This window comes from Neltuma alba, unplaced genomic scaffold (assembly GCF_004799145.2).
Source record: "Neltuma alba isolate B1F8T4 unplaced genomic scaffold, ASM479914v2 tig00007603_pilon, whole genome shotgun sequence".
NCBI lineage: Eukaryota > Viridiplantae > Streptophyta > Magnoliopsida > Fabales > Fabaceae > Neltuma > Neltuma alba.
The window spans coordinates 34174-48084 of NW_021634823.1; the positions used below are offsets into that span (position 1 = coordinate 34174).

The 13911-nt window shown below is 35.1% G+C and overlaps 2 protein-coding genes and 1 non-coding gene across 4 annotated transcripts; 2 read left to right on the plus strand and 1 right to left on the minus strand.

Moving 5' to 3' along the window:
* Positions 1 to 711: 711 nt before the first annotated feature.
* LOC114752898 (U2 spliceosomal RNA) lies at positions 712 to 907 on the minus strand. The gene has a single exon (XR_003740913.1). It is a non-coding gene; the product is annotated as a U2 spliceosomal RNA (small nuclear RNA).
* Positions 908 to 6045: 5138 nt separating this feature from the next.
* Positions 6046 to 7891, plus strand: LOC114752892 (protein FLX-like 4). Of its 2 annotated transcripts, none has more exons than XM_028941590.1 (3): positions 6046 to 6644; positions 7258 to 7397; positions 7488 to 7891. In XM_028941590.1, the coding sequence occupies exons 1-3, from the start codon at positions 6094 to 6096 to the stop codon at positions 7604 to 7606; spliced, it is 810 nt and encodes a 269-aa protein (XP_028797423.1). In that variant the 5' UTR covers positions 6046 to 6093; the 3' UTR covers positions 7607 to 7891. The 2 variants fall into 2 exon arrangements, with proteins under 2 accessions (XP_028797423.1, XP_028797424.1); XM_028941591.1 differs by having other exon boundaries at positions 7515 to 7891.
* Positions 7892 to 11038: 3147 nt separating this feature from the next.
* On the plus strand, positions 11039 to 11461 carry LOC114752889 (tetraspanin-8-like). The gene has a single exon (XM_028941586.1). The coding sequence runs from the start codon at positions 11039 to 11041 to the stop codon at positions 11459 to 11461; it is 423 nt and encodes a 140-aa protein (XP_028797419.1).
* The last annotated feature ends 2450 nt before the right edge of the window (positions 11462 to 13911 follow it).

The window sequence follows — 13911 nt, forward strand, 5'->3', positions numbered from 1 at the left end:
TTGACAGAGAAGTTGATCTTGATTATAAATACATAACCTATTTCTGTATGAAAACTTAGCTTTAAGAGCTTTAGAGACCGGTAAACAATATTTAATTGAGAATTTCCTTCTCTTGATTTTTATCATATATTCAGGGGTATTTTGAAAACTAAGATTCTAATTGATTATGTAGGTGTTGATTAATCATTCTACCATGGGAAATTCCAAGACTCAACTCCAGCCTTCTTTACTTGGACCTTGTTTTCATTTATTTATCCGAGAAATCCACGAAATGCACCAGTAGAGTATTATATGTGAACCAAATACGGAGAAGGTGTGGCGACCGGAGAATTAAGAATTTTAGAAGTTGAAGACAAACTTACCTCCCAAGGCAAATGGCGGAAACAGAGAGAATGTGTTTACTTCTAGAAATTAGAAGGCTACCTGAGCTTTGGCCCGGTTATAAGCAGACAAAAGCATAAGATATGAAGGAAAGAAAAATCAGCAACTCATACAAGACAATGACTAAATTAAAATTTTATTAATTTCCGAATCAATAATCTCACATGAATTTACCTCCCTCAAACGAACTAAAATCGCGCAAGGATCTTGACTCACTTGCCCCTTTTAGGCCCCTCATCACTACCGGGCCTACTTAAGGACACAATGTCGAGCCCAAAGACCCAATAGGGCTGACACGAAGTAAGAAGAAAAGCTTTCCAACTAGATTGGGCGGGGTGCGCCAGGCCCGCGCAGTAGTGCAACGCATGGGCGACACGCGAGGATCCCAGCAGCAAGCTACTGTAATGGACCCTCCCCCTTAAAAAATTAATTTAATATCATGTGGGCCGATGGCCCACGTATCAGATATTAAACTGATAAGAACAGATACTACACTTGATCTTAGCCAAAAGGCCGAGAAAGGTATGCTTTGTCCGTTCGGTTCCTTAGTTTTTATACCTGCTGACTGCTTTGCTCACAGGATGAATACCCAATGTGGGACTATCTCCACTCCAAACAAGCAGCTTTCTTTCACGGCGCTAAGTGTAGAACCCGGAAAATGCTGATCAAACAACTAAATGAATCCAATATTTGTGCTGATAAAACCCTCTGTTTAGCTAAAATTTACACGAATGCTACATAATTCTTTCAGATCTTGTGGGAAAAAGAAAGTTAGGTTTACTCTGTGCTTCAAATCCTTGACAGGAATGATGAGTTGGGTGCGTTCTAAACGAACGACAACGAATCACCGGGAATGAGAAGCGAAAGACCCTCTGCTTTTCAGACACAGAAATCTTTAGTTTGGACCATATATCCAAATTGCTGGTTCGAACCCCGCAAGATGATGACTTTCCTTTCAAGTAAAATCTATTCATGAGTTGATGCAATATCTGAGTTTGTGAAATATGATTGCCAACCGTAATTAATAATAATGTGAGAGCAGTTTGAAAGCTAGGTGTGCATCCAAAGAAGCTGGAAACTCTCAAATTAAACCACTTGGTTATGCCGTGAAATTGGATCTGCAGCTTTTTAAAGCGACCCAGAAGCTTATAAAACAAGTAGGGAAACGCATAATAAACTGATCATGCTAAAAAGTTCCTGAATTTGCCCACCAAACTGAGCTTGCATCTCTCAACAAAAATGAGATTCACGAAATAATGCTTAACTTGAACTATACAATCCAACACAACAGAGGATTTCACCACACTCTCCCACAAAGTGGTCGTGATGACTAAAACTTTGATCGTTCTGAGAGGACCAATGCATTGTTCTGGGCAGATCTTAAGTGAATGGTTGCCTTCGATTGACAAAATGAATCAGAATATTTTGGATTGGATTCATCATAATGATCTTAAAATGTAATTTTTATTCATGGATTGTACAGGGAAAGAGATTTCATATATAAGCAAGAGGTAGTAGTCAAGTTGGTTTTTCCGAATGTGTATAAAAAGTCCAGCATTTTCCATCATCTCTACACTACTACTACTTTTTTTTCACTTTTGTTACGAGAGAAACTGCCTGTGATGCCAGCAATAAGTAACTTGAATTATATGTCTCACCAAAAAGGGGGGGGTGATACCACAATTCAGGACTTATATTCACAGCATAGATTATGCTAAAATTTATTAAAGCTTTTATATTGGGGAAAAAAAAAGACACAAATATACATGCTCTGTTTGCCTAAGTGTTTGAGGGCTTGTTAAGTAGCTTTTGAAGCTATAAGTGCGGTTGCTCTCTCAGTAGGATGTTTGGCTCAGAGTTTAACTAATCTCACTTATAATCAGAAGCTGTGATTTTTAAGCCCGATTGAGGTTATGTTTGGATTGCAGTTGGAGAAGCCAAAGGCATATGGAAAAGCGTGAAACTGAGGTTAGTGGCTTATTGTGGCTCAGAAGATTGTTTGGATGGGACTTCTTTTCTAACTGACTTATGGGAAAAAGTAACTTTTCTAACTGACTTATCCAACGCAATCTGAATCAACTTTTCTAACTGACTTATAGGAAAATTGTACAAAGCTTACGATCTAATTAGTCATGTGATTTCATTTACTTTAATTAGAGACCAAATAAATTTTAATTTATATTCTTGTTTATCCATTATGTATATTTAATTAATTATCTACAATGTGTTTTCAAATTTTTCTCCGTAACAAATATTTTTATTTTATAATCTCACAAATAAACTATTTATATTTTACCATAATAATTTTATGTATTTTTTAAACTATTATCACATTAAAAACATATAATTTCAAACACTATTATTCAATAAAGTCTATGCCATTTTCAGTCATTTACAACCAAACTAACTTTTCTATTAATCATCCAAACAACTTTTAACTTTTTCAACTGACTTTTTATAAACACCTATCCAAACATAAATCATATTACACTAAAACTGACTTTTACTCCAACTTCAGTTACAAAAGTCAGTTAGACTATAAGTCAGTTTTGTCCAACGCCAATCCAAACATACCCTGAATAAGTAGGAGAGTTCTGCTTTTAGCTTATGAAAGCGGGCTTTTAAGGGGACTTTGGGGCCATTGATCATCACCTTTAATGTGCTGGGAAAGGTTGCCGACTGGACTATCACTGTTCATGTTCTAATTTTTCAAGCGAGCAAAACAAGGGAGGAGCTGGAGGCCGACTGAATATGGAGCTGTAGGGATTTGCAATATTTTTTTTCATTTTTCTGATATTTTCAAATTTAATTCACTCAATAAATTTTATTTTTTATATTAAATTAATTTAAATTTATTGTATTATGTCAATTCATTTTTTATCATATTTTACTTTATATTTAAAAATATTTCTTATGATTTTTCTAAAGTTTTTAAATTTAATTCACTCATTAAATTTAATTTCTTCATATTAAATTATTTTAATTTCATTGTATTATGTAAAATTATTTTTCTTAATTATGTTTCATTATTTATTAAGACCTATACCCATTTTGGTTATTTTATAACTAAACTTACTTTAACTCAATCATAATCCAAATAATTTTTTACCAATATTACTTTTACAAACTAACTCTCTAAACTCCAATTCAAACACAATTCAAATTATCTAATTTAATTTTTACTCAATTTTATTTTTCTAAAAATCAAATTGATAATAAACTACTTTTCTCACTAATCCAAACAGACCCACAAATAGTTGGGCTGTGTTGTGCGGTCCTTACCTCGGGATGCCAAGTCTAAGGTGAAGGTATATTCAGCTTAGAAAGAAAGAAAAAGAACTACTTTATTCTATTCTTCTTCTTTTCTCTTTTAAACCTTGTTATTAATGAGCTAATAATATATTTTCTGTAATTTTCCGTTTGAAAGTAGATATTTTTTCCCAATAAAATAATATCTTTGGTTTCACTTCATTGTCCCTTGTTTAATATTTTCTTTTTGGGCAGCATAACATTCTGTGTCACCCTATTTATATTCGTACGAAAATATTTTATGCAGTGAATTTGCGAAAGCACTGGTGGGGCAAGGCAATTCGAAGTTCGTCCTCGTCGACCGTGGCCCTTTGCGTAGTGCCCTCTCTTTCTCACTTGGAACGGGGGTTGCCTGCCCTGGCTATTCATCCTTCATCATCTTTGCTCCATCGGCTATCGGTTAGCTCTTCCATTTACAGTAAGTCCTCTTATCTCGAGATTCCCTTGACTTTCTCTCTTACTCAACACCCTTTTTTGGTTGGAATTGTTTTGGGCATGAAAAATAATACTTTTTTTTTAAATGTATTTAGTTGGTTAATTTGTTCTGTTTGCATTCTTCTGGATACATACGATTTAGATGCTTTGGTTCGCACGTTGTGGTTCTTTTTCTAATTCAATTGGAATTTTGCAATTGAGTACCGCGCTGTTGAATTGACCAATGTTTCTTTATGTTAAAGCCCGTTGAAGGATGGACATTTTTGTCAGGATTGAAAATCTTGAAACCTGTTAACAATAACTGCGAAGAAAGAGAGTTGATACAACAGTTTTAGGCATCATCCCTTTGGTTCCCCTTCTTGCGAGGGTTCATCCTTTGAATTCATTGCTACCGTTTTTCAAGATTTTATGGTGCTCAATGCCGAAATTTTAAAACTTTATCCTAGATGCTTGTAGCAGAGACCAATATTTCAATGTCCATAAATGAGGTACGTAAAAACAATTAAAAACGTACAAGCAATACACATGAATTCAATAGGATTCGCAGGTATAATAGTATTTGCATGATGCCGGGGTCCCAAACATAGGCACACTAGATTAAACTCAAAAATTTCTGGAATCCCAATTCTCCCCCATGTTGTATTTGTTAGTTGTTGGTCTATCTTACTCACTCAGGGGACACATGGCTACAACCCAGAACATTAGGGGTTTCAATCCCTCCTCACCTACATTGGCCAAAAAGGGAAGTTGCTATGCTTGCAATGTTTTCCTAGCAGTGCCGCTTGCAAGCATGCTTGCTATGCCCATGCTTGCAAGCTTGCTGTCACCAATGGGGTTGCATTTGTTCTGTTATTTGTTAGTTGATGGTTTATCCTCCTTATTTAGTGAGCACTTGGCTGCAACCCACAGCATTTGGGGTCTGAATCTCTCATCACCCTCTATTGGCCAAAAACAGAAATTGCTAATATTTTCCTAGTAGTTCTACTTGCTATGCTTATGAGTTTGCTGTCAGAAATGGTGTTGTCTTGTGTCTATTAAAGAATGCTTGGGCGTCTGTTCTGGGACCCCAAAACAGACACCCAGACATACGCTTAGTTGTCAGTTTTTATTACTTAATCAGTGAGCACACACCATATTTTTCTGGCACGTAAATAAACTATACATATGGTTCAAGTGACGAACTGTAGTTCTATTACTCATGCAGTTCATCATATTTGGACTTTGAGAATTTTAAACTACGGTAGAAAAAAGAAGGTTTGATCCCAGTTCAAATGATCAATAATTTTGGTAACCGAATCCACAAATGTTCATTCTATTAGGGAATGAATAAAATTATGAACCTTCACTTAACAACTTAAACTTTTGGGTTGATGTATTCTTCGACTAAATTTAATATCCATAATTCCATATTATTTTTATTTGAAGTATGATAATTTGTGGACTGGAATCACCTAGTCATCCGTGATTTGTCCCTATATAAGAACATTCACTGGAACTTTTGGTTAGACCTTTAGCTTGAAAATATGAAGGTAATGAATATTCATATTGTGCATTTCATAATATAGATCTGATGCATTGCTTTCCTGATAAAGTTTATTTCTCGAATTCTGTTTGCCATTTATGATAAAACTCATCATTTAATAACAAAAGTAAGGGTGTTTTCTGGGACGGGATGGAAGTATGGAAGTGGGATGGCCTTAGCCATGCCCCATCCTGGATAAGATTGTGAAAATGTCCTATTCGAGATAAGCTTCCTTCAATAATGAATATGCCATGGGTCCTGTGACCATTTGTTTTGTACATTTGCTTTCTCTTTAAAGTAGGCAACCATTTTTGCTTTCGCTTATGTCATAAATCATGACTATGGGTCCATATCCCCTGCTATCGGAGCAGAGGGTATTTTGCTGCAGATAGCTTGGAAGTGTACGATCTCGATGTCTGGTTGAACGCTAGTCCTCAATCTGACAAATGGCAGCCAGAGGCAATATTCCAGCAGCATATGAGGGGCGTTCTGTCCAAGCTCCTGGGATGATGCGGCATGGTCCATATACTGGTGTAAGTTCTTCTGCAGGCCATCCTTCTCTAGAGGCCCTGCCCCGTCAAATGTTGGGGGATGAAATTGCTTCTCAGGAAGAAGAAATAAAGCGACTAGTGGGCGACAACCGTAGGCTGGCAAGTACTCATGTGGCCTTGAGAGAAGAGCTTGTCGCTGCTCAGCAGGAAGTGCATAAACTGAGGGCACATATTAGGAGCATTCAAACTGAAAGTGATATCCAGATCAGAGTTTTACTGGATAAGATTGCAAAAATGGAGAGAGACATTAGAGCTAGTGAGAATGTAAAGAAGGAACTCAAACTAGCCCATCTTGAAGCGCAGAGCTTGGTAGCCACTAGACAAGAACTGAAAAGCCAGATTGAAAGAGCTACTCAGGAATTGAAGAAAGTCCGTGGTGATGTCAAGAGTTTGCCAGATCTGCAGGATGAACTGGACAGCTTAGTGCAAGAACACCAGAGATTACGGTAAGTCATTTGCCTATTATGGGTTTCTTCCTTCTGCGTGTAGACCAGAACTGATACTAAACTCATTGATGAGATTTTCTCCTTTTTATTGTGAGAATGCACATGTGATTGTTGGATAAAATTGTGCAAAGGGAAAAGAATGCATACTAATTTTTCCCCTATTCTTTGGTACACAAGTTGCAATGAACCCGGCTGCTGTTCATTGGATTGTCTAAACATGGTGAGACCAGAATGCATTCATGATGTGTTGTCTTCAAATTGGGTATTTTGAATAGCATTATGACCGTCTCCTATTGTTATGATCTACTATATTAACTTGTACTTTGTGCAACAGACTCCTGTCTCGTAAGTGTGTGTAAGTTGTATTGATCTCTTTGTCAGATCACGTTTTTAAGTCATATGGTATTTATTATTGATGGCTGTCTTTTTTTTTTTTTTTGGCTGGGAATTGGTGGCAATTTTTATATGCACATAATCTTCCGACATTTGCTTTGGCATTACATCCTGTTTCATATTTTCTTTGTTGCTCTTCATTGGTGCTTTATCTTTTTCTTTTTCTTTTTTTAACTTTTGACCTTGTTTGCTGATTCTTTGAGAATCTGGTTGGGCACAGTGCAACCTTTGAATATGAAAAGAACAAAAACGTTGAGTTAGTGGAGCAACTAAAAGCAACAGAGAAGAATCTGATAGGAATGGCAAGAGAAGTTGAATTTTTACGAGCTGAGATTCAGAATGTTGAGAAAAGAACACATGGTAACTTTCTATCTCCTGGATGCTGATGTCTTATTATCTGATATATGCGTGCATTTCCATCTTTGATGCATTAATTCTACATTGACACAGCACCAAATCCGTATGGTGCTGCTGCAGCAATACCCAGAACCTTTGTTGATGCCTATGGGAGAGCTCAAGTAGGAGAGACAGCACCAGCGTATGGGGCCGGCAATGGCCGGCAGCTTTGACTAGGGCTGCTAGGGCTGGACTGCTTGATTCCTCAGTTCCTAGGAAGTGATGTTTCGTGAGGAGCAATCAGATGTAATTCTTGATTCTAGCTGTTGCTAGTATAAGCCATGAATTGATGGTTATATTGTTTATATATAAAACACAGATCTGATGGCTCTATTGTAACCCCTCTCTATATAATGTCAGTGAATTTTGTAAAGTGCTGAATAAAATTTGTAATGGCCTCTTGTAATGTATTTATTTAAACTTATTTAAAAAAATTTTAAATAAAGAACTCTTTTTTTTACTGTTTTGTTTAACCTAAATACACCCCAAAATTAATGTAGGGAGGAAGTGAAAGCTTCAAAGCAGTTCTTTTTGGCTCATTTGAAAATTTTTTAAGTAGTTTTTTAATCGTGATTTATGAAATATAAAATAAATATTTAAGAGAAATTTTGTTTTGATTTATATGAAAGATATTTATAAGTGCTTGTATAAATGATGCTGAACAAGTATTAGACTTTGTGCAAGGATGAGGTTTTGGGAGGCACCCCATGATTCTGCCTGTTTTATGGGCTTATGTGTCCCAAAAAGAACGGGCCAGTTACCGACCATTTTCATCTGTGATGAGCCAGCCCTTCATGTAGGACCCATCACAGTTCAGCTCGACCCAGGAGCTCGGATGTTCTGTCCCTTTGATCTGTTACATATCAAACACCAATGGCCTAATGACATGCGAGCTCCTATTTGTAGAGAAGTTTTTATTATTGCATATGCTGCACCAGATACCAGCATTTAGGTTAGATCATCGTATTTAGAAATATTATTCTCAGGACCTTTAACCGAACAAAGACTTTTTTGGGGGTAAATAATACATTTGATTCTTAATATAAAACATAATTGATTAATTTGGGTATATTAAAGAAATTAGTTAAGTTATTTATTTGAAATAAATAAATAAAATTTCTAGGATACAGTTATTAATCATATATATTAGTTAAAACTCCTATTTGATTAAACCTTTAACATGTGTAAATACTATAAAGACTATTTTGAAAAAAATAAATATAAAAAAAATGGATGAGAATATTATATTTAGAATCAAACAAAAATTCAAACTAACTTTTATATCAAGGATTAAAAATAATATATTGACCCGAAGCTATGGACGAACTTCATTCTTTCTTGGGGTGCTTGTGGATTTTCACTCAAAAAAAAATGTGGCCAAGTAAGTCTAACTCTGATATTTTATCAAAAATAATAATTAATGGTCACTGAGAACTATAATCAACAACAATGTTGACTACTAACATTTAAATATCGAAAACTTCAGGCCAAAATAAATAAATATCGAAAATATTTTCATTGAATTGTAACTCAGATCAAAATTCAGATAATCCAGGCATGTCTCAATGATGCAGATTTGCATTGCCATTTGTCAGCTACTGCCAAAAGCCACCGATCAAATTCAATAACCGAAAAAAAAAACAGAGAAAAAGAAAGAAGGAAAGGAAAAAAGGAAAATTGCAGCCATCTATTTCCCTCGAATTCTTTTAAAAAAATACAAAGTAAAACAATTATTCAGTATTAATTCAATTCACTTTATCTCTCATATTTTTCTTATTTTATCAAGGTAGTTCTTATAGTAATAGTAGTTCTAACCAATATGCTTGATTAACAGAGATATTTTAGGAAAGACAATACTTATTTATTACAAATAACTAACTTAACTAATTTCTTTAATCTACTCAAATTAGTTACTCTTCTAGTTCTATTTATACAGCAGAGAGAAGACATTTTTTGGCCCCCTTCATAGGACGTTAAGAGAAATTTTTTGTATAGACATACAATTTTACCCTCCATTTTACCCTCCACTTTATCTCTTATATTTATCTAATTTTATCAAGATAGTTATTGTAATAATAATAGTTCTAACCAATATGCTTGATTAACAAAAATATTTTAAAAAAAATAATACCTATTTATTACAAATAACTAATTTAAATAATTTTTTTAATTTACTCAAATTAGTTACTCTTCTCATTCTATTTATAAAGTAGAAAGAAGATATTTTTTGGTTCTGTTTATAGGGCATTGAGAGAATTTTTTTGTATAAATATATAATTTTACCCTCCATTTATTATTGTACTGATTTTGTTTATATGAGGTATAATATATATTAAATAAAACTAAAGTTAAAAAATTGTTAAACTTTAAATAAAACTTAATAAACTTTAAGATTTTCTTTTTATTCCGGATGAAATATATTGAAAGTCATCTGCAAATATGAGCCGAGGGTAACTAGTTAATATATTAACGATCGAGTTATTCTTTTTGTTATTAGATGGTCAAAACTTGGGGAAAGTAAGTGGGAAAAGGACCTTTTCTCATTCGTTGTTTCGTAAGGCTTTCTCTATCTCCGATTTTCAAATCGGCAATTTCCTTCAACTCGGTTCTTCCCAATGCCGAAAAATTCGATTTTCCAGTTCTCTTCAATTTCGCTCCTGTACCTTTGAAAAGGGAAAAAACATGTTTGGCTCAATGAGAGGAAGGGGAGGGGAGGGATTTTAATGGAAGGAAGGGGAAGGGAGGGGAGTGAAAAGATTTTAATATTATCTTGTTTGGATTTATAAAAAAAGAGGGGAGGGGAGGGAAAAATATTTTAATATGGACAATTTTGCTCTTATTTTATTTAAAGCGTAGGCATAATGGTCACAACATGACAAAATATAAACATAATGATCACAACATGACAAAATATGGGTATAATGGTCATAATATGACAAAATATTACCCTTTCCCTCCAAATTCTCCCAATTTTGGAAGGGAGGTTGAAGAGGGGAGGGGAGGGGAAATTTTAAAATTTTTTCCCTCCCCTCTTAAAATTTGTGTGTTGCCAAACGAGGGAAAATAATTAAAATCCCTCTCCTTCCCTCCTTTCCCTTCCAAAGCCCTCATATCAAACACACCCTGAGAGCTCTTTCCTAGATCCGAAAGAGAGTATTTGGATTCTCCCAGTAACTAAAATGTGCATCATGCCTTAATCTAACTGGGATTCGCCATGGTAGAGGAACTGGATCGGAAAAAAGACAGATTCTAGTTGTAAGATATCTAAGAAAACCATCACTAGAATTGAGATCTCATTCAGAGAAAGATATCAAATATCTAGAGTTCTTTTCGTATATTATATGGATAATCCGATCTGACCATGACTGGGAGTTGTTTGATTTAAAAAAAATACAATAAAATAGATGAAGAAATTCGTCCACCCCCTGCATATTTTATAAGTTCTCCCAGAAAAAAACCTGTAAGACCCACTTCATTTGGAATTCCATCAATTATTCGTCTATCAAAAAAAAGAATTTAGTTTAGCTAATCTTCTTATATTATTAATTAAAGACATTCTATATGTTTCGGGTAGCAACAATTTGATTCTGCTAATCAATTTCTCCATGCTTGTTCTGTCAATCCCCGTAACCTTGGAAGCGAAATTGCTGGGAAAGGATAGCGACTGCCAGAAATGGTTGCAAAAACCGGTCCTCATATTCGGCATATGCATCATGGTGTTGTCGACGATAGGTCTGATTGGAGTTTGCTGCAGCGCCACCGCCTGCCTCTGTATCTACCTGTTTCTGATGAATCTGATCATCATTGCGTTGTTCGCCTTCAGTGTCTTCTTGTACGTGATTACCCATAAAGGGGCTGGGGAAACTGTGTCTGGATTAGGGTTCGAGGAGCAAAGGCTTGGCGATTACTCCACCTGGTTGCAGAGGAGAGCAGAGAACATCGATAATTGGAATAACATCAACAGTTGCTTGCAGCGAGCTCAAGTCTGCGTTAAATTTTACGCCGATCATCAAAACGACACTGTTTAATCTTTCCATCAACCAAATTTATCTCCGATTCAGGGTGGTTCTTCATTTTGATCTACTTTCTCATCTAATTATCCCACCCTTGCGTGTTTGTGTTAAAGGATATCACATTGCGGTGCATCCTTATAAAATAAATTTTTTTTTTTTTGCCTGAATAACATAACACACTTGTATTATTGATGGAAAAAACTAAAGTACGAATCACAAAAGCTTACCGAAGACAAAGGCAGCAAAGTGCAAAACAAACTTCCTTCAGATTAACAGAAACAGACCAATGCATATATATATAACGATGTTATACATTTTAACACCATCTTATTGTGACATGCACAATGTTTTACTATATAACAAACCAATACAAATCCACCTCAATTTTATGAAAAACGATGTTATATATTGTGGTACGATTTATATTTTATTCTTCTCATGTTCAAAAATTTATATCCTTAAAGTTCTTGATGGTACGTATTCTCTCTTTTATAGAGTTAAGGTTCTAACTATACACTTTCACAATTTCATTCTTTGTCTCTCTCTGAACTTTACAAGAACTTTCCAATGTAGAATTTTAAAGAATATTTACACCATCCTTAAAATTTATGGAGGTTAATTAAGAATCTCTGCGCCGCATGCACTTAATTGCCCTTTGAAATGAAAAGTCTCCTATACTTTTTTTTTTTAACTGACATTGTTTAATCTATTGTTCTATACCATTTGAGCTGTAAAAAAGGTGATCTTAATATATAACACAGGATTAATTATCATTGTACTGGGAACTGTTTATGCTGTGGCGTTTGAAACTTGTTCAAATATTTGACGATAACTTGTTGCTCTAATAATATATAATGATTAGAGAACATGGTGATGTTTGGCTGAATTTGTGCAGTCAGGGTGTTGTAAGCCGTCAAGAATTTGTGAGTTCGAATACGAATCGCCAATGGTATGGAATAAGCCAGAAAATGGTACGTCTTCAAATCCAAATTGTAATGCATGGGACAATAATCCTAACGTTTTGTGCTTCGATTGCAACGCATGTAAGGCTGGAGTGCTGGACAACATTAGGAATAGTTGGTTTAATGTTTGTGTTGGGAACTTCACTCTCATCATTATCCTATGGTTGATTTATTCCATTGGATGCTATGCTTACAGAAATGACCGAAGGGAAGAACTCAACAGACGTTATTTTATACGGTACTAGAATAATAATTCTGGGGTATGTGTAAATATACTCCTCCGGTCTTAAATGTAAGACCCATTTAACTAATTTGATTAGATTAAGAAAATTAGGTAAGTTAGTTAATTATAAAAAAAGTGACACATTTTTCCTAAAACACCATAATCATCTTTTTTAATACCTCATCTCCCTCTTCTATTTGATTATGGTTGAGGGAGTATCTATAGGGATAATTTAGAGAAAATTGATAAATATAATAAATGGGTCTTATATTTAGGACCAAAACCAACTCAAGAATTGAGTCCTATATTAAGAACCGGAGGAGTACTAGCGTCTGATGCTTTGTAATATAGCTTCCTTGAAAAGTTCTGATTGTGTGCAGTGAAAAGCAAAAATGGATGAACTCCACACACCCAACAGTATCATACATGTTTTATATAAATATATATATATATATATATATTTATATATGATTGAGCTACCTTGGGTTTGAAGGTGGATAGACTTTCCATAGATTCAATGTATCTTGGTTGTCTATGGGAAAATAAAAAATACTACTTTCGGTCTTAAAGAGCTAGATGATTAATTTGAATAGACACTACAAGAAATTGTAAAAGTAGCAGCGGAACCTTTCTAGCGGTTAAAGAAAACCGCTAGAAATTTCAGATATTTCTAGCGGTTCCTACAAAAACCGCTGCAAAATACAGACGGTTTGACCATTAAACGCACATTTCTAGCGGTTACCCCCTAACCGCTAGAAAATTAGAGCTAGAAAACTTCCCGGGCTTTGGCGGGAACTTGGCGCCAAATTTGTAGCGTTTACTTTCTAGCGGTTCAGGCTAATAAACCGCTAGACACTGAAAAATTCTAGCGGTTGATGCATGAAGCGCTAGAAATTTTTTTCATTCCCCGAGGAGTTTAGAAATTTCTAGCGGTTCGCGGCCGAACCGCTAGAGATCTCTAGCGGTTCGGCCGCGAACCGCTAGAAATTCCCAACGGTCATATGACCGTTGGGAATTTCTAGCGGTTAGGCACAAAACCGCTAGAAATTTCTAGCGGTTTTGTGCCTAACCGCTAGAAAGTTTCGGTCTATATATACCCCCCCCACACTCTCACTTCTTCAATCGTTCTGGAAGCGAAGCTCTGCTGAATTTTCTTCACAAACATATTTGAGTTCTGATTCAGTTGCAGATCCTTATTTTCAGGTAAAAATAGTAATTTATTGATAAATAATTTTTATTTTATGTTTTATTTTATTAATTTTATTATGTTATAGCTTATA

What these genes read in the sequence shown, in the direction of transcription:
- LOC114752892 (XM_028941590.1), top strand. Translation starts at nt 6,094, where the DNA reads ATGGCAGCCAGAGGCAATATTCCAGCAGCATATGAGGGGCGTTCTGTC. An exon ending in CAAGAACACCAGAGATTACG is followed by an intron (nt 6,645 to 7,257) that starts GTAAGTCATTTG and finishes GGTTGGGCACAG; the next exon opens with TGCAACCTTTGAATATGAAA. An exon ending in TGTTGAGAAAAGAACACATG is followed by an intron (nt 7,398 to 7,487) that starts GTAACTTTCTAT and finishes ACATTGACACAG; the next exon opens with CACCAAATCCGTATGGTGCT.
- LOC114752889 (XM_028941586.1), top strand. Translation starts at nt 11,039, where the DNA reads ATGCTTGTTCTGTCAATCCCCGTAACCTTGGAAGCGAAATTGCTGGGA.